The sequence below is a fragment of the Enoplosus armatus genome, chromosome 13 (genome assembly GCF_043641665.1).
Source record: "Enoplosus armatus isolate fEnoArm2 chromosome 13, fEnoArm2.hap1, whole genome shotgun sequence".
Classification (NCBI taxonomy): Eukaryota; Metazoa; Chordata; class Actinopteri; order Centrarchiformes; family Enoplosidae; genus Enoplosus; species Enoplosus armatus.
Genome location: NC_092192.1, coordinates 5,118,091 through 5,142,038, shown reverse-complemented (window position 1 = coordinate 5,142,038; position 23,948 = coordinate 5,118,091). Strand labels below are relative to the sequence as shown.

The window sequence follows — 23,948 nt, the reverse complement described above, 5'->3', positions numbered from 1 at the left end:
GGCAGTGTCATTATCACAGCTTGAGAACTCCATTATGTTTCATAATGCAACATTTTGCAAAGAATAAAAAGAACAGGCAAAAGGCATTTTCCATTACAGGAAATGAATGTCCTATAAACTTGATTTTAAAAACCTGTAACTTTTTGGTGCGAGGTTCTGCCTTGTGTTTTACCAATCACAATGTTTTGGATATACATAATTGAAAAAGACAATGCCAGGACAAATTTGTCATCATAATGCACTGTTTGGCAGGCGAGCGCAGCTGTGGGACAGTCAACAAAGTGGCACTAATATTGATTTTTTTTTCCCTTCAAAGAGTGAACAAGACCGGCACCGGAGCAACTGCCACCCGGCTGACCGGCTCTCCAGGCCGGCTGCTCTGTCAAACCAGCCCACCTTTTGATTCTCAGGGAAGTGCAGGTGAAGAATCGCCCGGAGCAATGTTTGCTTGGGGCCTTCAAAAATACTATGACCGACTCTGCTTGTCTGAGATATCGTCTACTACAAGTGGATGAATTAGCCAGTGCAGTTTTCAAAATGCCCAAAATACCAAAACATTTTCTTTTCTTTTAAAGTATTATCAAAATGCGTTCAGTTCAAGAGCGACCAGAGCACGGAAGGACCAAGACCATTTTCCCATCCCGAGCATGGGGCCCATCCACACACATCTCCCCACTCAATCCACTCCTGCAGCACAACACAGCGGTAAAAGCTTTGAGAACCTCGCTGGGTTTATTTATTTTTCATTCTGAATACATTCAAAGAGTTGTGGAAGACTCATTCATTACAAGTAACACGATTTATCAAAACCAGATTAAATGAATATGGTAAATAGTACCCTCCCTTTCTCGCATCTCATTAACTGAGTCCCGTTGTAGCTATAGGTGAAGCTGCCTCTCTCTGCCATACTGAAGCAGGTGTCCAACATGGCGAACGCTGGCAGCGGCTCTCTCGCGACTATTCTCTCTTTATTCATGCTTCAAGCGGCTCTTCATAAAGGTAGGACTTTTCCTTTGATGTATAAATGGAATATACACTTTCCTCTCACATTTCCACGGATGTAGATGGAGGAGTGTAATTTTTTTTTTCCAGCGGGGCAGTTTTTGAACGTGCGCGGCTGAGCATTTGGATGTATGGTGTTGGTGAGCAAGTAAGAAAACCTGTCTGTAAAGTTGAAATACAGAACAGAAAAGAGCAGATGTGCGTGTCTGTTATGTACACAACCAGGCGTTACAGATGGGCTGCCTAGGAATACATCACTTTGGTCAGCTCACCATTATAAATCGCTTTGCCGCTACACAACTGCCAACTCTTAAGTGTGGCCAATTCTGTTGTGAAAAAGCATATACGGTGGTGTGTTGTCGCTCGGGATACATTTGACGTGCGTAAATGTGTGTTTGTTTGGTCGGTCCGCTGGCTTGGTTACTTTTGTGGCATGTTGTTCAGAGCGAAGCCTGGACTGCTGTAAATCACAGAAAACAGCGGTGCGTTAAAGTAGAATATGCAGCAGCCCTGACAACGTGCGGTCTGAGGAAACGCTGCAGCAAACTCTATTCAAAACTCTGTTCATTTAATGGGTCATCACTGAGACAAATATTCATACCTTTTTAGAACATAATTCAAGACCCATCCCTAAGACTGTGCCTTTTTGATAAATTCGGCGCAAAGATAGCTCACGAATCAGCAGTTATTTTCCATTTAATCTCAGTTTTTTTAGAATCCGTTCACTATCGGCCATCCCGCTGGATTTCGGTGAAAGACTGTTAGAACAACGGGCGAAGCCGTTATAAAAGTTGACATTTCAATGAAGCAAGTGCTCCTCGGTGTTTTAGGTGTATGCCGAAATTAAAAGTATCTCAGAGTGGTCCACACTATGTCTTAGTTTACCTCGTAATACGTAGGCAATCATACTGGTAAACAAGAGAAGATAAATTTGCCCGAGTTTTCAATTGCGTTCCGGGCTCTTTTCCCGTAACATCGGGAGTGGATTTGCAGTAGCATCATACATGGAAACATCAAAGGCTCGTTCGGGTTTTAGTGTTGTGAGTCAGATGCTTTCAAGAAGCGGATGGGTTACAGATAAAGCTGGTGAGGGTGAAAACTGCGACATGAATTTTTACGCTTTTGGCTTTTAAACGATTGGTGGTGGTGGTGTCGTGAGTGGTGGGTTATTTGTGAGTTGGCGGGCTGCTGAAAAGGCACACACGTTTATTTACCAGACTGAGATGGGGTAAAGTGTTGTATTACATGTTGTCAGTAGGCTACGAAGTCCGCGTTTCAGAGGCGGCATGTGTGCTCTGTGTTTAGTCACGAAGTACTGAGAGGTCGGGGTTATTTATCTTTGCGCATTGATACTATGAAGATGTCGTGAAATAATAGTAGTCGGGGCAACGTACCCCCCACAGCACGCGCATGCTGTTACAAACTGGAAACCAGTTCCAGTAGGTTACACAATTATATAACTGGTTAAACTATGGCTTTGTGGTGGATTTCACCACAGCTGCAGTGGCGCTTCAGCCCCCTCTTATCGCCTATATTCACGTCAAGTCAGTTCCGTCTTGAATTATTACAAACTTAAAGTTATTCCGCGTAAAGCTGCTCTTCACGAGAACATAAACCCTTTTTATGCTGAGTTCGAGCTTCTAATGGTGAGAATGACAAGGGCGGCAGATGTCGACGTTTGTCTCATTGTGGATTATCCACCAGGCTTAATCCATTACAACGTTTTATCCATTAAAATCGAGGCACACTAATCATGTTTTTTCATGAGACAAGTCAGCTATACAGTCCTGCAAAGCACAGCTAACTAAACAAGGCTCTGTTGTTCTTTGGACAGTGGGTACTGCTGCTTTACCGTCATGGAAATGGCTCCACTGATTTCAAACAAAGCTCAGGGCACACTTGCACAAAGCATATCAATTATTTACCTCCAGCGCATACTGTAGGTTCACATTGTGCTAAGCTTTGCAGGATGTCCCCCCCCATACAAATAAATGGAAGTTGGTGCTATGAGGGTAAGAATTGCACTGCAGTCAGGCTGAGAGAAGGCTGCATTAATTAATTAATTTCACCCCAACTATAAGTTCCATTTTGGCATGCAAGCTAACCTCATACGGTCATCAAATCACACAAGTGCAATGAAATGGATTCATGAGAAAGCATTCACAGTTCACTGCGTCCGACTGCCATTGCTCTTGTTTCAGAGGACTCAGAGTGAGTATAGGCTAAAAGACGTTATCACCAAAGTACCAATATAAGCATGCACAGATTTAATGAAATGTATATATTTTTGTAGCTGAATTAGGTCTGCTGACAGTCGTACAATAGTCTAATTGCAGTCACGAGTTTGGCTGCTACAAATAATTAGACTTCAAATTGGCTGTGGAAGTGACATTTTGCATTTAGATTCTTTAATGAATTCTTTGTTTACAGAGTTGTGCATTTTAATAAAGTTATATTTATACTGAAGGGTTTTTTTTTTTTTAGTAATGAAGGCACCTTTCAGTTTAAGTTTAATGTTCGGATAAAGTATTTTGTTTGCAAAGATGGAAGGATAATCACAAAAAAACAAATACTGACTGAAATAACAGTGATAATCGTGCAGCCTTATAGTGATTAAAAGTGCCATGCAGGGATACCTGATGTAATTCATGCTTGGTGGTATGTTATTAAACTGTGCACCATTTACTCTAATTTATGCATTTCCTTTATGGTTCTGTGTAGAAATTATATGGATGTATAGATTATACACAGAACACCAGGGGCATGGCACTGAACAGGTGTTATTAAAGAGTGCTAACGCGGCACGCTCTGACCCGAAGCTTGCTGAGACTTGAAAACTTGGTTAGGCAATCTATCAGTTACCGAGAGAGGCATCTGTGCTTTCATTTTTGTGAAGTTATGTAATGGTGTGATAGTGCAGGTACTGTTAGTGTGAATGCAGGAGAAAATGTATGTTAACATGACTTCACCTTGACAAGTTCATAAATGTCGGTATGATAAGAGTGTTGATGACATAAACATTACCTCCGTTTTGTTCCTCGGTTTGCGTGGTTCCTGTGTGTTTGATCTCGGATACTGATAATGTTTCTTATCTATTTTTCATGAAGTCGCAGCAGATAAGAGCATCAGTTATGTCTATGGCGTAGATTCAAGCTTTGCCCAAGACTTCAACATATTTCCCATTGATGGACATTTTCAGCGTGCAAATCATGCTCTGTTCAGACGATAGACAGGAGTAGATCCCTTTGGAGCTCATTACTTTGTAGTGCTACAACATGTGTTGAATTAATCCACCTGTTTTCTTCTGGCATTGTTGTTACACCTTTTGTTAACTGAGATACAGCATACTGTACATCATAGCAAAAGAAGGATTCATTTTTAATATATAGCATGAAGCCTATATTAATGGAAACTGAAAGCATCATTTATTTTCTGTGTTTTAGTGGCGTTGGCCTGAGTTCACAGTTTACTTGTTTATTTACATTACTGATGAACTGCCGTCTTTACCGCCTCATTGTGATGATTTAACGATTTATTCTAAAGTGTACCGGAAGATAATTTGATGGGACTGAAAATAGTTTAAATGTTTAGGCTGCAGTTTGCATTTATTTGCCTTAAATACTTTATGGATCTCAGATGTGATTGTTTACATCCATGTGACAGCTCTCCATGCTGCCTGCTGGTCTCTTGCCACCTTTGAGCCTGTTGTGCTCCTCAGAGAAGATTCATGGCTTCTCTCTCTGTGCTCAGCGTTTTCAGTCCTGCCGTACTGTCACTTTTGTTCAGGAGATGACAGTTTTCTAGGAAGTCCCCACTTCATGGGGTCTTTCAAAGGCAAGACATGAGAAGGCGAAGCATAATATTTAACTCTAAAGATTGATTCTGTTTTACCAGGTATTGAGCAAGTTAGTCTCATATATATCAGTTGTGATTAACAGACCTTCATGGTGCTCACTCAGAAGCAGAAGGTGTGATCTCCAAGTCAGAATCAGAAATACTTTATGATGCAGTGATAAGTGTTACATAAGACTAGTCATTTGGACAAAACATATAAACACCATAGAAAAGATTACATCTAAATCAGACTGCGTTGTTATCCGTGATATGATGCAGTATGTATAATGTCATACCTGTCGTATAATTGATTAATATTTCAATCATGTTTTCTGTGTGAAGCCCTGAAGCTGAAACGATCATAATTAGAGCTGAGATATAAAACAAGTTGCAAATCCTCACATTGCTGCACAGATTCAGTGTTTTCAGACCTGGTGTGGTACTTTATTAAATAGACATGCTAAGAGTACTTATTAATAGGGTATTTATTACATGTGGAATTCATACTGTCCTTGGTATAATATGAAATGAAGCTACTACATGTACTGTTCATTTATCCATTACTTTATCTAATGGTGCTGTTGCTTTAGTGTCATTGTCCAATAGCCATGCCAGGGATGGCTATAGCATTAGCTGCTTTGCCTGGATAGTGCATCCTTGTGAATGCTGCACACAAAGCCATCCTACTTTTACATTAATGATCTAATTTTTCTGTTCTTGGATCATGTAGACCCTGATTGTTTATTGTGCCAAAGTGCATGTCATCAGAAATATCTGTTAAGTGAATTTGGTAATACCATGTACAGTATGGATACTCTGTCTGTGCTGATCTGGCTGCATTTCATTCTGTTTCATTGAAGTTTCAGTGTTCTGTAATGATAACTCAATAGGTAATTTCTTTCCTTTTCAGACCTGGTCTGAAAGAAAAATATGTTATCACTGTGAACTGGCACAAAACATTGCCTATGGGCAGCTTCAGTTGCAAAGAAAACCTGTCTGAGACTCTGCTGAATCCTCATACGGAGCGGTTTGGCTCTGAGTCAAGCTGGTAGGAGCCCTGGTGATGGAAAACAGGTGTTGAAATGGACTTGTTCTCCCTCTGTACCCCCCAGCAGCCTCTCCAGCTGTAATGAAGAACAATGGCTTTATTCCTGAAGGGAGGGGACCCCAAGTGACCCCTCCTCCTCCTCCCCCTCCTGCCCTCCCCAGTCTACAGCGACTCTGCTGGCAAGCCAACAGATGACTGGGCTGGGTCGCATCTGGCCTCTGTGCACTTAGTGTAATCAAAGAGAGAAAAAAGGTTTATGGCCTACTTGTTAGTGTGCCGCCAACTGATGGGATGTCAAGTAAGCACCCGATTCCAAATCTCTTGAGGGGTTGGGGTAGGGGGGTTGAGAGGGTGGGCGTGGGCAAAAATCTGCCATTGTGAAAGCAGCCTACTGGCCTAGCTATCGAATTATGCTGTGCTGTACAGTTTGACAATCTGGCTATGAAATAAGTGAAATGAGTCAAATTCAACTGATGTTTGAATATGTATGATCATATTTACATAATGTTGACCAGAATCAGAATCAGAAACTGTTGAAGATACTGATAAACTGATAAAGATGACGCACAAAAGGCTACTGAGGTGAATGCAGGTGAATGCAAATATTTTCCAAACATCACTTGTAGGAGTCTTGTCCGGCTGAGGCCTCTAGCAAGTGTGTAGGAAAAAAAAAAAATAAAAGCAGACAAGTTTAAGAAATCATGTTCAGAGTAAGAACGACCGAGAATGACAGTCTAAGGCGCTAAGGCATCACAAGGCTGTGATACATTTATTCAGGGATTAAAGTAAACATGTCATGTACACTGTACTTTTTCACTTTATGTCATTACCCGCTTTGCTAAACACGCAAAAAATCACTCAACCAATTCCAATTTAAAGGGGCACTGCAGTGATTTTGCACATCGAGATCTGTTTACTCGTAGTTAGTGCTACTCAGGCCTTTGTTACGTCTGAGAATATATCCCTGACAATGCCATCAGGGTTTACTCGGCTTGGGCTCAGAAACTACAGTGTTAAAATAAAAAGCTGGCGTTACAAACTGGGGGCATGGACTTCTCAAATGAAGTGTTTGTTTTTTTTATAGCTAGATTTGGCTTTTCAGAGGGATGTATGTATGATGTATGTACAACACGCTGTTGCACAGTAGGGTGGTACTGTGTGGAGCTGGCTGTCAGATGTGGAAACCCCATGACTGCAGTCTTACCTGATCTAGGCCATTAATCAGTAAATGTTTTAATATTGTAGCTACAGACATTGATATGTTGGTGACCAAGGTCCACTCTACTCCCTTCTGTAATTGTGTTCTGATAAAATTACACATCAGTCATTTGTGCTAAATGAATGTAGGACTGAAGCACTTCCTCCCTCTGACACTCTCCTCTTCCTCTCTTCACTCCTCTATGTCAGAGAAATGAGCTTGGTAATATTTTGAACCTTTTACTACAGAAAGTCAGTGCAGGTGTCATCTTTGAGCAGGATTGACTTTTCTTTTTCTGAACAAAATGTTTCTTAGTCATCACTCGCCCCTTTTCTCTCCTGTCTGTCTGTGTTACAGCACCGCCACGGCTCGACTGTCACTGTCACAGACATGCAGTGATTGGCTGTGCTGCGCTACATCACGCATATAAAACAACACGTGACCGGGCAAAACAGCCAAAGTCAAGACAGAGACAGTCCAGCCTGCTGACAGCTCACTCTCTGTCGATTAAGCAGTTGTATAGACTCAGGTTAAATCAATCAGATTCAGACATCAAAAGACACTCTCTGCTGGCCTGTGAAGCTGCCATCTTCACTTCCTGTTTGTTTTAAGGGCTTTTGTCTGGTCTTCAACACATGATTAGTTGGATCGTGGTCCGGTCAAAACAAAAAGTTGCTTCAGCTGTATGTTGAGGATCATTGTCATGGTACCTTGTTATACAATTTGGGGGTGTATTGTCTAGAAGGGGCTACATGTCGTACACTGTATGAAGGTGGACACCCTTCAACACCCTTAAAGCTGCAAGTCAGTACTCATTCATTAAATTCATTCGTCCTTAAACCAAAACACGGAATGGCTTGCGCTGACTTAATGTTATCATGTTAAGTCAATAGTCTTGTTAGGCTTTCTTTCCCTTAAATCCAGACATTTGATCATTTTCAGCCTGACAGAAAGATTCCATCGCTAATTTATTTGAATTTACTGTTTCAAAGGTGGGAACTTTGTCTCAGGGTGAGAATTTAATATAATTTTTTGGTCGAGTCAATTGGCCTGCACTTCGCTCCAGAGCTTTCATCTTGACAACTTCAGGCCAGATTATCATTAGTTTTTGGTATGGCTTCTCATGCCCCCCGGAGCAGCTTTGTTATTTTTGGAACCACCCCATCCCTCCTCTTGTGCTTCCATCAGGACCCTGAGAACTGACGCTGTGCTTCAGTCGTACTTGTAGAGCACCGAGTTGTATGGGGCCTGACATTATTCAGAAACAGCAGCCCCTGCAGCAGCTGGGCTCCAATTCAGTTTCTTGCTGTCTGACAATGTCAAAACCACACAAAAGTGCTGCCTGGGTGAACTTTGAAAAACTTAAATATAATCTCATGAAGTCAGATTGGTGGGTTAAAAATGGCAAACCACTGCTCCTTTGCCAGTCAACTGTTGAACCGATTTCATCAGGAGGCTGTCAACAGGAAACATATTCTATAATCTAAGATCCATCTTAAAAGAAAATAGTTCTCCCTCGCCATGAGTTTCTTTTTTATTCTCTGTTATGAAGAAACAATGAGAAAAAACAAAAAACTGTGGCCTTTTATTGTGAAGCGCAAGGAGGAGCCCCGGCAACATCAGAGAGCAGCCTCAGGCAGGTGGATCTGCCCCGAGCCTCTGACACATGGAAGCAATCCTGACCAAACACTGACAACTGGGATAACACACACGCACACATGTATATGATCTCAAGCCAAAAAAATATATAATAATAATCCAGTTACATAACAAAAGAAAACGTGACTACAGGAAAAACGAGCCATGTAGATTTATGTGAATATTTTGATTGAGAAAGCACATTTTCATAGTAATATAAATATGATTATGGCTACTGTTGTAGCTGTGATGCTTGCAGACATTAAAGACAGGTGGAAATTAATACAGTTTTTGTATCAAAAGACACATTTAATTGCATTTGCTTCCTAACAGAGTTCAACCCGTTCCCACATTTATAGCACCGCTGGCTGAATACATATTTGATTAAATATTTGTGTAGTTGTTGTTAAAAATCTCCATGCCATAAATTCCCAAAACTGGCCTTTATTTACATCAACAGCAGAGAGAATCAGGTCTTTATTTACAACAAGGTTATCAGAGAGAGAGGCCTTCAGTCTTTATTATCCTCATTCTCATTCACACTTACCCCATGTTTACCTGTTATTTTGATATATTTAGTATAATGCACATTTTCCCAGCAGTAACTTCGTATGTACAACAATCCAGTCATGCCATACTCATACAGATATACTGTTTTCATTCTCTAATTATTTCCACTTTGCCGTTTTTGGATCAGTGCTAAGGTACCGTCAGTAAAACTCAACAAATGTTTCACATTGAAAGTCTTCCATCAGCTCAATAGGCATAATCCCTCCCTTTTTTTTTAGGGAGTTGAGTTAATTGATGGAAGCTTAACGGCAATAAAAAATGGCTAATGGAAGCAATTGGAAATAATAAGCGAAAGTGAGGTGAAAACAACATTTCTGCTAAAAAGAAAAACTCAGTAATGGAGAGGCGAGTATGACATGAATCTGTTACTGTACTGATAGAAATGTACATTATGCTTAAAATATTGATTAGTGATCATAGTTAACCACTTACCTAGCGTGTAGTGTCAACAAGGATGACTGATGCCTATCACAAGTTATTAGAGACCAAAGCGAACAGTCTGAACACACACTGGTTTTCAATTTGCAATGATATGACACACAGAAAAGCCGCAACTCGCCAAATATGTTAACGTTGAACACTTTCATGGATAAGTGAAGAGAAATTAAATATGTAACTTGTATACACTTTTTGTGGATCAACTCATTGTTAAATTGACTAATCATCCCAGCCGTAATGTGGAGGGTCATGTGAAGGACACAGGAGCAGCTCTAATAGTATGAAAATGTGGAAGCCCTGATACATGCGTGTGGTTGATTTATCTAATCTGTAGTCCCGAATGAACCATTGTCAGTCACAGCAAGAAATGTTTTCCATTTCGGTTTTTGAATTTACAAAAGACAACAAGTGGCCTTTGATTGCTCTTTTCCTCCCAGTTTGAGGCCTTCATCAGCTTGCTCTGCTGTGGAGTCACACGGAGGCATCGCTTGCTGTAATTGGGCCCATTTTGCCCGCATTCATAGATACAATGCCGAGTTCAACAATGAATGAATAAGGAATCAATGCATATCATTTGTGCTTTCAACCAAATAAACAATACAGCTGGTGTTCCGCTGTAATCATCTGAGGGGAAATGAATGCCCTTCTGAATACAATACAGGTATGCATCAGCCATCACAGCACAGTAGGCTTGAGTGATCTGGGTTCTCCCATCTTTCATTTTACATAACACTCCAGCTTGTATTACATTTCAGAGAATTTGCTCCTGATGAGACCCTTCAGGCTCTTACACTGTCTCCCATGGAACTGGATCACTTCTCCCCACTGTGCTCAGTTCCCGTCCTTTGTCTCATCTATTGTAACTCTGTCTTGACTGATATTTTCTGCACTAATGCCAGACAACTGCTGCACAATAACGCACCATCTCATTTTGTTTGTGTCCTAGTTGGATGATGTGGGGGAAAATCCTACCTGCTAGAGTACAATGGGGCCTTCCCTTGTGCAGAAATTGTTGATTGTAAGGCTGTGAAGTACCATTTAATTTCATTTAGTGCCACAATCTCTTTTGCATGAAAAAGAACTTGTAATAACACAAAAACAATACTGAGGTACTTTGTTTTCACTAGTCATTATTCACGCCAAATAACATCTGTTTCTTCATCAGTGATGACGAACACTGAGCTATTACAAGTATACCACATTGTTTTCATTTTTATTCTCGTTAACCCCTTAACACCCAGCTTTTAGTTGAACCTGGGTCAACTTTTGCTGCAATGTCATATCAGTAAGGTTTGAGTTGTACACTCTGCTGTGCATTGTACCAGGATTATTTGTAATACAAGGCCACATTGAGCTATTGATACGTATGATATGTTATGTAATCATATTCAGGTAACTTATCATGGAACTAGCAGCCTGTGAAGTTCATAGTGCTAGCATCCTGCGGACGTAACAGTGGGTGATAAAAGGTTCCTGTCCACAGCAAAAAAGAACAGCAGCAATTTAAAACACATTAAATGAGTTGATTCATCAGTGTAGTCGCTCTGTTTCCTTTTTGGCTTCATATTCCTTGGAGCCGGCTATCTCTTGATCAGGTTGTCAGGTTCTGTTGCCTACCAATATGAAAAACAGAGTTAAAGCAAAAATTGCATGTTGGCATCAGAAACGGGAGTCTTTTGCCCAGTGAGTCTGTTCAACATTTAGAACAGTAAGAATTGGCAGCAAACATCTCATTGATGAAGACTAAAGAGGATGTTCAATGTGTGAACTCAGGGTTTTCCTGACTCACAAAGCACCTTTTGGTGGAATGTTTTGCACGCTTGCAATGTAAGCCAAGGCTCTCTGCAGTTTGGCTCTCTAAAATCTGGTATTTCTATGGGGGAAATTTGGCTGTGAATGAGTAGCATTGTGTTTACTATGACTTATACGCTAAGTCTTTACTTGACCATATCTTATATGACAGATACTTTACAGAATACATGGTTACTAAACAGAAAAAGCAACATGTTTATCAAAACACGAAGAGAATTGTTGCATCAAACAATAGCTGAAGACCGTAGTATAGATTATAAGACCATTATATAACAACCTAGATTGAAACGTATGGAGTTTATTTATATTTCGGGCATCTGTCTAAATACTTACTGGAAATAGGTGTACAGTTGGTTTGTTTATCTCCCAGAACACAATTAATCAGGCCCTCGAAACAAGAATATTTCAGCAAGTAGGACAAACCACCCCCTGCTCTCCATCAGCCTCTGATCTGACAGACTTTGAATCCAGTTCACTGTGGATGTCCTCTTGCGCTCTTGCTTGCAGAAGGCATGCAGTAACATTCAAAGATTATGAATATTTTAAAGAAATTATTCTGTAAACAACAGCAACAAAAAAAAAAAACCCTCCTCACTGAATATTACAATTGGACGCTGCATTTTTGATGGAGTAGTTTTCTTTTTCCTTGCAGATGAATGCCCACAGAAAACCATTGAGAGATGTAGTTGTTCTAGTATAGCTACAATGGGGTTTGATAGCAGAACATATTTCACTTGTATCTGGTTTTGGCTTTACTTTGTTACAATCAAAAAGCAAGTCCTTATGTTGACCCACCCCCCAGCACTCACATCCAACAAGCACTCAGGGAGAAATCACATCCAGCGGGAGGTTTGGATACTACTTTGTCTACCAAAGGGAGCGAAAGCAAAGTGCCTGCACACTATGCTCCCACACAACTTTAATGGAGGAACAACACTTGGTACCCCGGCCTCTCTTACCAAGTCATGGCTCTTTGCTTTTTGACCTCAGGACAAGCTGTTATGCTAAAATTGTTGTCCATCCATTACAAGTTCCTAGGGAGAGTTACTGTGTGTGGGCATTGTGATTTCTCCACGAGTTTTCCTTAGCACAGCACTTAATAAGTAATGTTTGTACTGTTCTTCTAATTAACAGTAGACCAAATGCTGTGCAGCCAAAAGACACTTTGCTCTGTGTAGGGGGGCGAAAGACTTCCTGTGAAATGTAGGACATCGCTAACTGAACTTGAAATAAATGAGGCAGACTAAGACAAAGTGTCTACAGTTGCAATTGCAACTGAAAAATCATTAATGAAGTGAACATGACAGATTGATGGTATTAGTAAAAACGGGACAGTGGTGTGTTCATGTGTTGTGGGCCTTGAACATTTACACAAGGCATTACCTGCTACCCCAGCCCTCACATACTCGACTTAAGCAATGGATCCAACTTTAAATGAGCTAAAATGTTCAGCTGGAACATCAGTAAGCAACTCCTTTATTTTAGGGTTTACTGAAAGTTGTTTGAAACACCATGGGAAGTGTATGTGTCTCCGACTGAAAATAGGAATGAAAGAAAATGTTTGAACCCGGCCGGTTTTGGAAAGCAAGTCCCTGCTGCTTTGAAGTGTGTAGTATTTGTTGGGCTTCACTTGGCTGTCAGATTAATACCTTCTCGACTGAAAATGAAAATGGGTGAAGGAGCAGTTAATCCGCATAAGAATATTTTTTGAGGATGAGAAGCTGCGAGTCTAGCAAACTGTCTGCGTATTGATTGGTTGTCTGGCATTGCAGAGTTGACCTGACATGCCAGGATCATTTAATTCCCTCTACATTGCTGATTGCTGAACAGCATCTTGGCTTATCTTAACATTTCTTCTTTGAGTAATTAGTTATGACGATACAATACCTGCTACTCAGTGTCTGTAAAGTTGCATTCTGGGAAGAGAGAAGTTTAAATCCGGCGTACTATCACACCTCTGCATGCCTGGACAATTGGTGCATGAAGTAGGCGAAAGTTACAAAAACTGCCGCTGTTAGATGCCGGTAGAAAACCTAAAAAGCACTTCATTTGAGGAATACTGAGCCTTTATTGAAACTAAATTAAATTAGTTTAACTAATGCAAAAACATAAAACAACTACAAAAAAAAATGGTGGTGGTTGGACAACTAAGCAGGCCATGGCATTCAGATGAAGTTGCATATAAAGCCAGTGCTCTTTTCTTGGGTGGAGAAATGACTCAAGGACACTTTAAAGAGACATGAGAGTGAACCAAAATGGTAAAGTTGCTGGCCATGAAGCTAAACAATGAGCTGAAACTCACTATAAAGCTCCTTAAAGAGGGGAGATGGTGATAATTCTCTGTAGGCTCATCACATGTGTTTTCACATTGTCACATTTTCCTTATTGGTTACAGCTGCTTCAACAGTGTTTCCTAAGGAATGATAAATTAAGCTGAATATGTCCGACTCAGGTTTGTCTAAGAAAGATCCAGAACTGAAGACGATATTTTGTTAGGAAACTTTATGCAAATTGATATGAGATATTAAGTCAAGTTTATTTACAATCTGTACAACACTCTCCATTCAAAAAAACCAAAACATTTAATGCCGAATAAAGGGAGACATATGGCTATTATCTCACCTCTCAACCTTTTTTAATTTTGTAAACATGATTGACCACAAGCAGAATGGACCTTGTCAGTTTACATTCAGTGACTTCAGTAGTTCATGATCCAAGTCTGTAGAAGGTCAAATTGAAATCTGAGACAATGCGCCGGCTTAGCACCGCCTACGTAGCCACTTAGCGTGTTCCTGTCACTGTACATCCTCCATGTCAAGTCTGGCCTGTTGAGCAATGCCAGCGGAGGATGGTGTTTTTCTCCACATACATCACATTACCTCCTACACCAGAATGATTGGCCAATAATTGTAGCTTAGGAGGCTCTATTAGTGCTTCTTGAAAGCCATATAACACCATTATACCTCACACAGGACGTAATGTTTTTTCGTGTACCAGACATAAGCGTCAGTTAAGTGAGGCAAGAATGTGCTATTGTGCCGCGTTTATACTTAAAATCTAAAGGACACCAAAGTCTCAAGACCTCTTATCAATCTCAATCTGATTGGTCCACTATTAGTTGGTAAACAATTAAGCTTAGGCTATATATATATATATATATATATATATATATATACAGTTTCGTGTATAAGTTACTTGTGATACATGGCACCACATCTCCTCTTCCTCACACGTGGTATGGATTGGATTGATATGAATGGATGGACAAAATGATTTGAGGGCTGCGACTTGTGATTGTTTTCATTGTTGTTGATGCAATAGATTTAATTTTTTCGGGATGAACCAATTAATCGTCGTTATACAGCACGTACAGCAAAGAACAGTCATCGCCTTGTCGGGAACAAGGCCTCAATAAATGATAATTATGGACTGCTGAAAATACACCACTGAGAACACGTAGAGAAGGCTATGGTCCTTTGCTAGGGTCAAAGGGCACCACAGCAAATACCTGTGGCCTAAAATAAACTCTTCAGGGTGTGGAAGGGATGTGTTGTATTTTCCCCACTACAATAATTAACTGGAGCACATAGAAGCACCTGTAAATATGGAAGGCAAAGAGATGTGAACACTGTTACAGCATAATTACAATCCATTCAAGGTTAATACAGTTGTTACTCCAAAATGAGATTTGTTTATCAGAGTTGGATGGTTGGATTGGTAATCAATTGGATTTTTTTCAGTTCTCTTTTAATTTGTTAAAATATTCTGTGGTCAGTCAATAATATGAAAAAAAAGAAGCATAGTGTGAAAGAGCACATCAGACAGTAAAAATCAATTCATTGCGTCCTCTGTCATCCACAGATGGTGCCACTTCAATCTCCTTTCTATTTTGTCACGCTAATGTGCTGAAAGATGACAAGGGTGGGTCATTTCAGAGCAAAAATAGCAAAGGCTGAGTGTGACGGCCATGTCAGTCTGCCTTCTATTTTGTCACACTAATGTTTGGAAAAATGACATCTGTGGGTCATTTCAGAGGAAAAATGGAGAAGCTAGTAGACTGTGACTGCAGGTCCAGCACTGCTACATTTTTTAAGATTTGATCTCCTACTATCCACTGTAACACGTAAGTAGAACATTATGTTATGTAGGACTGTACCATACTGGCCATTAATCATATGGAGTCACATTAATAATTTTAAACTGTGAGCTCTCTTCTTAAGTCCTAAAATGCCAGATACCATCTGGGCTTTCATGCAACAAGAAGTGGATGATCTGAATGTGATTCTTTCTTGTAATCTGAAGTTCTGAAACATAATTATCAGTTACAAGCATGTTAGTTTCATGCTATAAGTGAAGAGAAAATTGTAATGGATCAATAGCAGTGTAAGCACTTTTGTTGTCCTTCTAAGTTTTGTTAACATTTAAAAAAAGCTTTTTTAATGGCCTTGAATTTAAGGTTAGTGATTCATTATTAAGCCGTACTGAAATGTTGGCTTTGAGTGCATGGTTGTTTTAATTAAATATCAAAATGACCACAATGAATCAGCAGACAGCAGGCTTATTGAGTTCTTGATTTACAGCCCTCACCTACTTTACTCCTCACTTATTAAAGATGGCTGCAAAAGAACATTAATTGAAATAAAGATTGAATAACAGAGCCTGTAATAGACTTGTGACCTCGCCAGGACATTTTCCCGCCTTTTCCCAGTGCATGCTGGGAACGGCTGTTACGATCACTCACCTCCAGAAAGCTGTGTTTGGGCCTCACACATCTGTTGGAATTTTTCACTGTAAATTGTTGTCTTTTCTCTTCCATTTCCAGCCCTACTCAAAAAATATCTGAAAAGCAAACGCCAGCTTTTTTTTTTTGCTGCTGACTGAAATGTGTATCGGAAATGTCAAGTACTAAAACCTGGCATTTAACGTCTGGTGAGATTGGTCCTTTTTGTTTTATTATTCTTCAAATGTTTTTATTCAGGAAAAGTTTTTCTTTTGCTGCTTGGGTTAAAACATGTTTTTGTATTTTAATACCAGTGCAGCTGCTCTCCCCTGGGCCCCTAAAACTCTTCAGTTACACAGTAGCTGCCCTGCATTTCTGCTAGAAATATGAGCAGCATTAGACATTGATGAATGCTGATTAATTTATTTTGTCAGCTCTCATAGAAAAGCCATGGATGGGCATCAAACACATGGTAGCGGATTCATTCAAAATGCAGAACAATTCAGTGTACCCCTGGCAATTCTGTCTGTAATTGAGGCCTGCCATCCTGAAGAGACTTCATGAATCTATAAAGAAACAGATTCTGTTGGTCAACTACAGAATGAAAAACTTTGTTGCGTTGGTTTTGATTAGTTTATGAATCTCACTGTTCACTTTAGTCAAATGGAGACTCCTGTGATGCCACACAGATTGGAGCTGCTGGGGCAAGAACCAGTGTTCTGCAGAAGCTGACGCAGCCACTTCCCATATAATTTTGAGTTAGTGCCAGCGAGTAATTTACCATGGCTTAGACACTGACAATGTGTTTCCCACTGAAATTAATGAGCAGTTGGAACAATTGGACTTTTGTTTAATGGAAGTTTAGCTTGAACAAAAAACTTCTAGAATTTAAGAGCGTAGTATTGTCATTGCTGTTTATTTAGGCAGTGAATGTTGACCTTCAAGGTTAGGGTTGAACTTTTAAAGACATTTCTTCTTCTTCTTGTCTTGAGGCAGATTTGTGATATCAGGCTATGTGCATAAAATTGACTTGTGTACCTACTTAATAGTCACTGTATCATAAGCCATCTTTTAGAATGAGAGTATCGGAGTATGTGTGGGTGCTGCTTGGCCTTGCTGTTGTCCTGTTGTAAGTCGTGGTTGGTTTTGAAAGGCTTGTTTTTCATCTTTTTATCTTGCTGTGTACTGTCAGTAGCCGGCTTCATAGACAAGTTTCAGAGCAAATGTTCTTCCAAACCTTTAGTTATGTTAGTTATCACCAGGGCTGTAGCTACCATCAAGGCAGATTAGGTTACATTCTCTATATTCATAGTTTTATTTTATTTAATTGATTAATTTGATTTGAGCTGTGAATTTAAGGGTCTTAGCCAGGCTAATATTGGACTCATGACATTCCCCAGTATTCCCACTATTAGTGGGTAGTATTGTTCTACTATTTCCCTGCCATGGCCTGGTTTTATTAACCAGCGAGGAGTTTACAGTCTACAATTAAACACTCACTATATAAGCTGATTCCAGTGTTTTTGACCCTGTGTGTTTTTAAATTGGACTACTTTTAGGGCAATCACATAAAAGAGAAGTAAAGGCTTCAGCATTTTGTCTGCAGACTTTTATTCCCAGTAGTGTGGAGAGGGCTTTTAAACAGCATTTAGACCTGTTCATGTAAAAATGAACAAAGTAGAACTGAACAATTTACTGAATGAATACAAAATGTTAAAATTTAGGGTTGGTGAGATTGTATCGAGGGGACCTCAGTGTTTCTAAAAACCTGGCCACAGCCATCGTTATGATCATTAGTGTGATATGACGTAACACATTATACTGTAGATCAGGTGTGGACATTAAAGTCTCCTGTTGTCAGTGGTGGGATTTCATATGGGACAAGTTAAATGTGAGGAAAACTGGTGAGACGGAGTGTTTATTTTCACAGCAGTCAAATCTGGTTCAGGTTTTCCTATCAGCAAATCTGGCACACCTGCGTGGTCATTGTGCTCTCGATATGACACCTGTCAGTACTTCAGAAAGAAGATTATCACTCAACCAAAACTGCACAGTGTAACACACTAAAATAAAATAGAATACATTTTTCTAACCTACAAGCTGCTTCAGAATGATTTTTTTTTCTGCTTTCAGAGAAAATTAGCTCATCAATGAATTGGTGTTTTGATTGTTTGAAAAGTAATAAATTAAATGTGATTTGACTGGCATTTGTAATTATTTTTTGGCTTTTTATAGACTAAACAATTTAAAGATAAATCAGTTCTGAAAATACTCTTGACTGATGCTTTCTAAGTCCCACCAAGAGCGAACTGCAGGATGTGAAAACTGGTGTATTTAAATCTGTAGAAGTATTAAATGTTGTGTAGATTGTTGTCATTTGATATATTTTGATGAAGTCCGTATTCTAATGTCAGAAGTGGACAGACCACTGGTAGATCATTAATTCCTTATTTCCCCCCAACCCCGCACAGCCCCCCGTTGCAGGCGTCCTCTGAAGTTTTGTTTTATTAAAGTTCCTGCAAGTATGGCAGCACAATCAAGCCCCCCTCAGAAACAAGGGGATTATGGTGCACCCAGGCTAGTCTTTGAGAATAATCAGTCAGGCCTGTGGAGAGGCAGCCTTGTAATTTTCCCTACTCGCACTGTCATCAGTGTAGCATCACCATGCTCCTGCATGGAATAAATAGTGCATCAGTCAGCCTCAGCTCTTCATGCTGGTTTCACTACCTGCCTGTGTGAGCATGTGTGAGCATGTGTGAGCATGAGTGTGCATAGCCTGCAGACATCAGCGACAGCAAGGTAATCATTGTGACTAAAAACATTAAAATGGTTACAATCGTTTTTACGTTATAGAAAAAGCACTAGTTAAACTACAAATTAAAATGTGAACCACGCGGTATATCTAACCTCGATCCCATTCAGATACCGCAGTTTCTACTTTTGGTCCTTAGACCTTCATCCTAGACCTGCAAAAATGTGTTCATGCTTGAAGCTAAGGCTGAAGCCAGTCACTTCAGAAACCCCCTCTTATTTCTTAGGTGCCTCTTTATTTTCAAATGTGGGACCGGGTTGCCCTTTAGTCAGGACATTTAAAGAAAGATCAGACATACAACCAGGTGTCATCTGACCTCTTTCGATCTCCACAAACGGCTGCAAAAACTCCCGACCTCATCTGAATTACTTGTATTAATGCATTGAGTCTAAGAAGAAAACTATTAGGGAGGCGCAGCCAAACATTCAATATCCCACTGCTTCCATATTTAGATGCTTTGAACAGTCCTGGAAAACATATCCTGGTTGTGCACGACTAGGATTAGGCCGGCTTCTCTTCTCCCCAGGTTGAAATGAATCTATTACTAATAGGCTCCATACTGTTTCTGACTGATGAACTATTTTAAGTCTGTTGGGTTGTGCAGTGTGTCATTGCAATAATACACTACATCAGTTAAAATGTAAAATTGTTCATTAAATATGCATTCACGTCTTATTGGTTAATATTTAACAACCAAAAGCCAAAAAGAGGTTCGCTTGAAATTTGTAGATTATTTGGCCAGCTCACGAAGTTAAAAGCTGCTTCATATACACTTTACTAAGTAAACTATGCAATACTGTACACTATACATATTATAGATATACGGACATCTGAACATTACCTCCGTATGTGATTGTTGAACAGGACATTTCAGCACCACAGACATTAATGTGCTTCCATAACAGCCTCCACTCTTCTGGGTTTTCCACAATATTTTGAAGCCATCTGCTGGTTGGCTCCCGTTAAGCCAAGAGCATTGAAGAGATTGGCCACTGATGTTGGGTGATAAGGCCTGGCTTGCTGTCAGTGTTCCAGTTCTTCCCATAGGTTTTGGAAAAGGGCTGAAGCACACTATTGTCTAAAATATAATTGTACCCCAAACCACTATGATAAAGAGCTAACACAAGGCTTTGTGCACAGGTGTGTTCGCATTCTGTTGGCCAGAAGACATTTGGTTTTGCTGTAGTGACAAAATTGACCAAACTTTATTCTATATGATCCAAACTGTACTGAAATTTGTATTATGTGTATTTTTGTATTTAGGTTTGGTTTGTTTAACTTTACAGAACATTGTGGCTTTTGAATCTTACCCCTAATTGGCAACTTAATTCCAATCCCCCTTAACTTGATCAAAGCGTAGTGAGCTTTACTGCTATAACTTTCCTGTTACAGTTGCTCAACATTGACTTTCTTATAAAATCTTTATTGAGACTTGAGACCAAATTAACCAAAGGAAACCCTGCAGATTTTAAATAAACTATTGCAAAGATACTTGTTATGAATGCACCGATAAACAAAAGATGGAAATACTCTGTGGTGACCTACACTGATGCCAAACAAAGCTGACCTTTTCTCCTCGTCACATACGATTGCTCACACTTCCCTAAGCAGCAAACTAAACCTTATGGTTCCCTCCCTGCACTTAGCCTTCATCAAATATTAATCATTTCCAAGACATTGTGGCTTCGTTCACACTATGGTAAACTTATCCCAGCTGACAGAAATATGGCCTGAGCTGTGATGCTTAGCACTTGCTAATTTATTTTTTTCCCCTCTCAACCCAAATGGAGCGCTATGTACACATTCATTAGCATGATGCTGCTTGCTCTCATGCACTGTCTGCTTTCAGAATGCTACTTATGAACTCAATCTTGTCATTTAATGGCAGTAAGGTCTTTATGAGATCAGAGAATAGGCGACGATGTGCGTCTGAAAAGGTGGCAAAAATAGTAGCAATAATCCTAATTTGTACCACATGATTTTGGGCATCTGGCTAAACTCAAAGATTTGAGAAATGATGATTTCTTGTGAAAGAAAATAACTTTTTCTTGTAAACCCTTCCCATGAAATCTGCATGATACTGGATGATGATGGACCATTCTCTGCGTGTACAAAACTATCTGATGGGAACTCCAAGCAGCCTCCTGAATCCCTACTGCGGGAGGCCGTGTATTTGATATCGAACATGTTTCACCTTACAGACTATCAAAGCAGCAGTTAATAGATTTCCTCTGACATAGTTGTATTTTCGTGCTCTGCGCTAGGCCTCTGCTCAGGCAGGATACAGTGTCTCCAAAGAGCAGGCGGAGCACCACGCCGTTTCAAGAGATTAGAGGTTGGTCAGCTTGAGGAACCAAATCGATACATCCTCTCAGGGAAAGGATTGACCATGCATTGATCCAGACCTAACAGGAGCTGGCGATGCACCAGACCACTAAAAGTAGAGGTCTGATGATAACAGTATACCCACCTCACAGCTTGATTTCTGAATCACAGAAACCAAGGTGGCATTTATGTACTCATCAAAACAGTCATTAGATGTTGAGCGAAATGACTGACTTGGAAAAGCCGAACAAAACGCAGCGACCTCCTGAGAGATTGAGTCTCCTGCTGGCTTTAGTAAATCTGTGGGCATGAGTATGCAGATCCGTGTTAATATTACACAAATGACAATCATAGTTTTGGTTTTATCACAGCATCGTGTTGAATTTTTCGGTCCGGGTACGTTAGTGAAAGCTAAGTGTCAAATTCAGAAAGAGCCTTACAGGTGAGATCAACAGCATGTATACATTTTAGTTTGACCAGGCTAATATGTACTACTTAAAATAAGTCTTAATATTATTTTTTTGTTGCTCAGCTGTCGAATATAAAGAATTAAAAATATTAGAATGACTGTACAATATTTTGAATAGAGATTTCATAATGCCTTGAATGAAAATAATGTGATTTTTCTGGGGTCACAAGTGGAATTATAGATTCACACTGGCATGTGGCAGAGCTGGTATTCAAATAGGTACACACTTCCTGCAGATGTTGTTGGCGGTTTGTGACCTTTGAGTAGAAGTAAGTGTTGAGTTTTATGGGAATGAATACGTAACGTAAGTGGCACAGTTGAACCAATTTGAATGAATTATTGAGTAAAAGCAGTATTTCTATTACAAAGGGCAACTCAGAGCAGTGTGTGGGACATGACTTAAATATTTTGCTGATGGAATTAGTGCTGTGGAAATGTATATCCTAAAAACAAGACAACAGGTAAATATGGAGGAGGTTTTGAGTTTGCATTAATAGCATAAACCAGCAACAGAAAATTGGAGCAGATCAGAAAACAGGGAGGCGTCTTATTAAAATCTGATAAAATATTCTCATAAAATGGGAAATATGAAATTAAAGACTATCTGTATGCCTGCAGATGGGGATAAATAAAGGTTTCTACATGAGAGTTAATAGTATGTAGAATGCTCAGTGCCCCACTGTTCAGGTCTGGACTTTGCAACTCTTTCATACATTGACTTTTTTCCATTCCTCCGTCCGTCACTTCCATCTTTACGAGTGAACTGATATCACCTTTGTGCACATGTCCAGGAAATTGCCTCATCTTTTCAAAGGTAGGGGACAAACAATAGAAGTGAAATAGTGGGGCATGTCGAAGGTAAAACTCATTCCACATCCCCAGCTGTCTGCCTCCGCTGAGGGACTGAACTGTCTGATAGACTTAAATCCTATGGAATGAAAGGTGCCTTGGAGGCTGCTGCAACGCATGTGTACTGTACACACAGTCGAATCTCATTTACTGCTATTGCTTACACATTTAATGACACATGATCGCTGATTTTTTTTTTCTTTTCTGAAAACTGGGATGGAAAGTCAGAGCATAGAGCAAGCAAGCAAGCAAGCAAGCACATTCTTCATTTCAGTCTTGACTTCTCAATCCAATCACGACTCCACTCAACCTTCCACAACAACATCGCCATTTTTTCCTGTACTTTTATCACATTTCAGTTATCTCCTGCCTACTGGAAAGGGCCACAACATCCTGAAAGCAAATGTCAAGCGGCATTTTGTAAATAGTCAAATATAGTAGTTGGGTAGGCCGGCTTTGTGAGAAGAAACAATGCTTTTCTCTGTTAGCAGAGACACAAAGCGTGTGGGAAGTGAATGTGAAACGAGTAAAAGCATATCCAAATCTCCAAGGAAACAAAACCCAACAAAACTAAGAAAAAACATTGTCCAACAGAAATGGGGTATCCATGCCTGTGTGGACATGGTTTGTGTGGTACAAGCAGGAAACTGACATCTGACCGACTTTTAATGCCAGCTAACTATCAGGATGAAACGTGTAGTTGAGTGTTAATGTGTTTTTTAAGCTTTTGTTTTTGTTCAGTTTTGTCTAAATGCATACTTAAGTGTTCCTCTGTATTGTGAAAAAGTAACTGCACTGCTGAAACACTGCAAAAGAAAGATATTCCAAAGATTACATTACTAGACTGGTTTTCTTTCATTGAGCTTCAAAACATGACTGAATCAGATGTCATCAGCTGCCATCCTTTTCTATATTGTAATGTTGTTTTATATAAGCAGCTTCTGTTATGACCAGCACGTAGTCACTTTGCCACTAAGCTTCTAGAAACATCTTTATTGCAAGGACACGCATATTCATTTCGCGGCTTAGTATTTTTAGGAATTATGTTGAGATTGGACAATTCAGCATCTTATGATTTTTATCCATTTTCAAAACGTTGGCAATGAATGGAAAACGTAGTCACTGAACATAATTCAGGGTTTTGCAGCATCATCCAATAGCTATGTCCTTGTCTGGCAACAGGGAATTTTGCTGTGTCACTATCTGATGTGACTGGGTACTGAGAAGAGCTGC

The 23,948-nt window shown here is 39.9% G+C and overlaps 1 protein-coding gene across 1 annotated transcript in view; it reads left to right on the top strand.

Moving 5' to 3' along the window:
* The first annotated feature begins 926 nt into the window (after positions 1–926).
* The window catches only part of cadm1a (cell adhesion molecule 1a), a 328,104-nt gene continuing 305,082 nt past the window's right edge, over positions 927–23,948 (top strand). The window contains exon 1 of the mRNA XM_070917428.1: positions 927–999. Coding sequence (XP_070773529.1) covers positions 927–999 — 73 coding nt within the window. The remainder of the gene's footprint in view (positions 1,000–23,948) is intronic.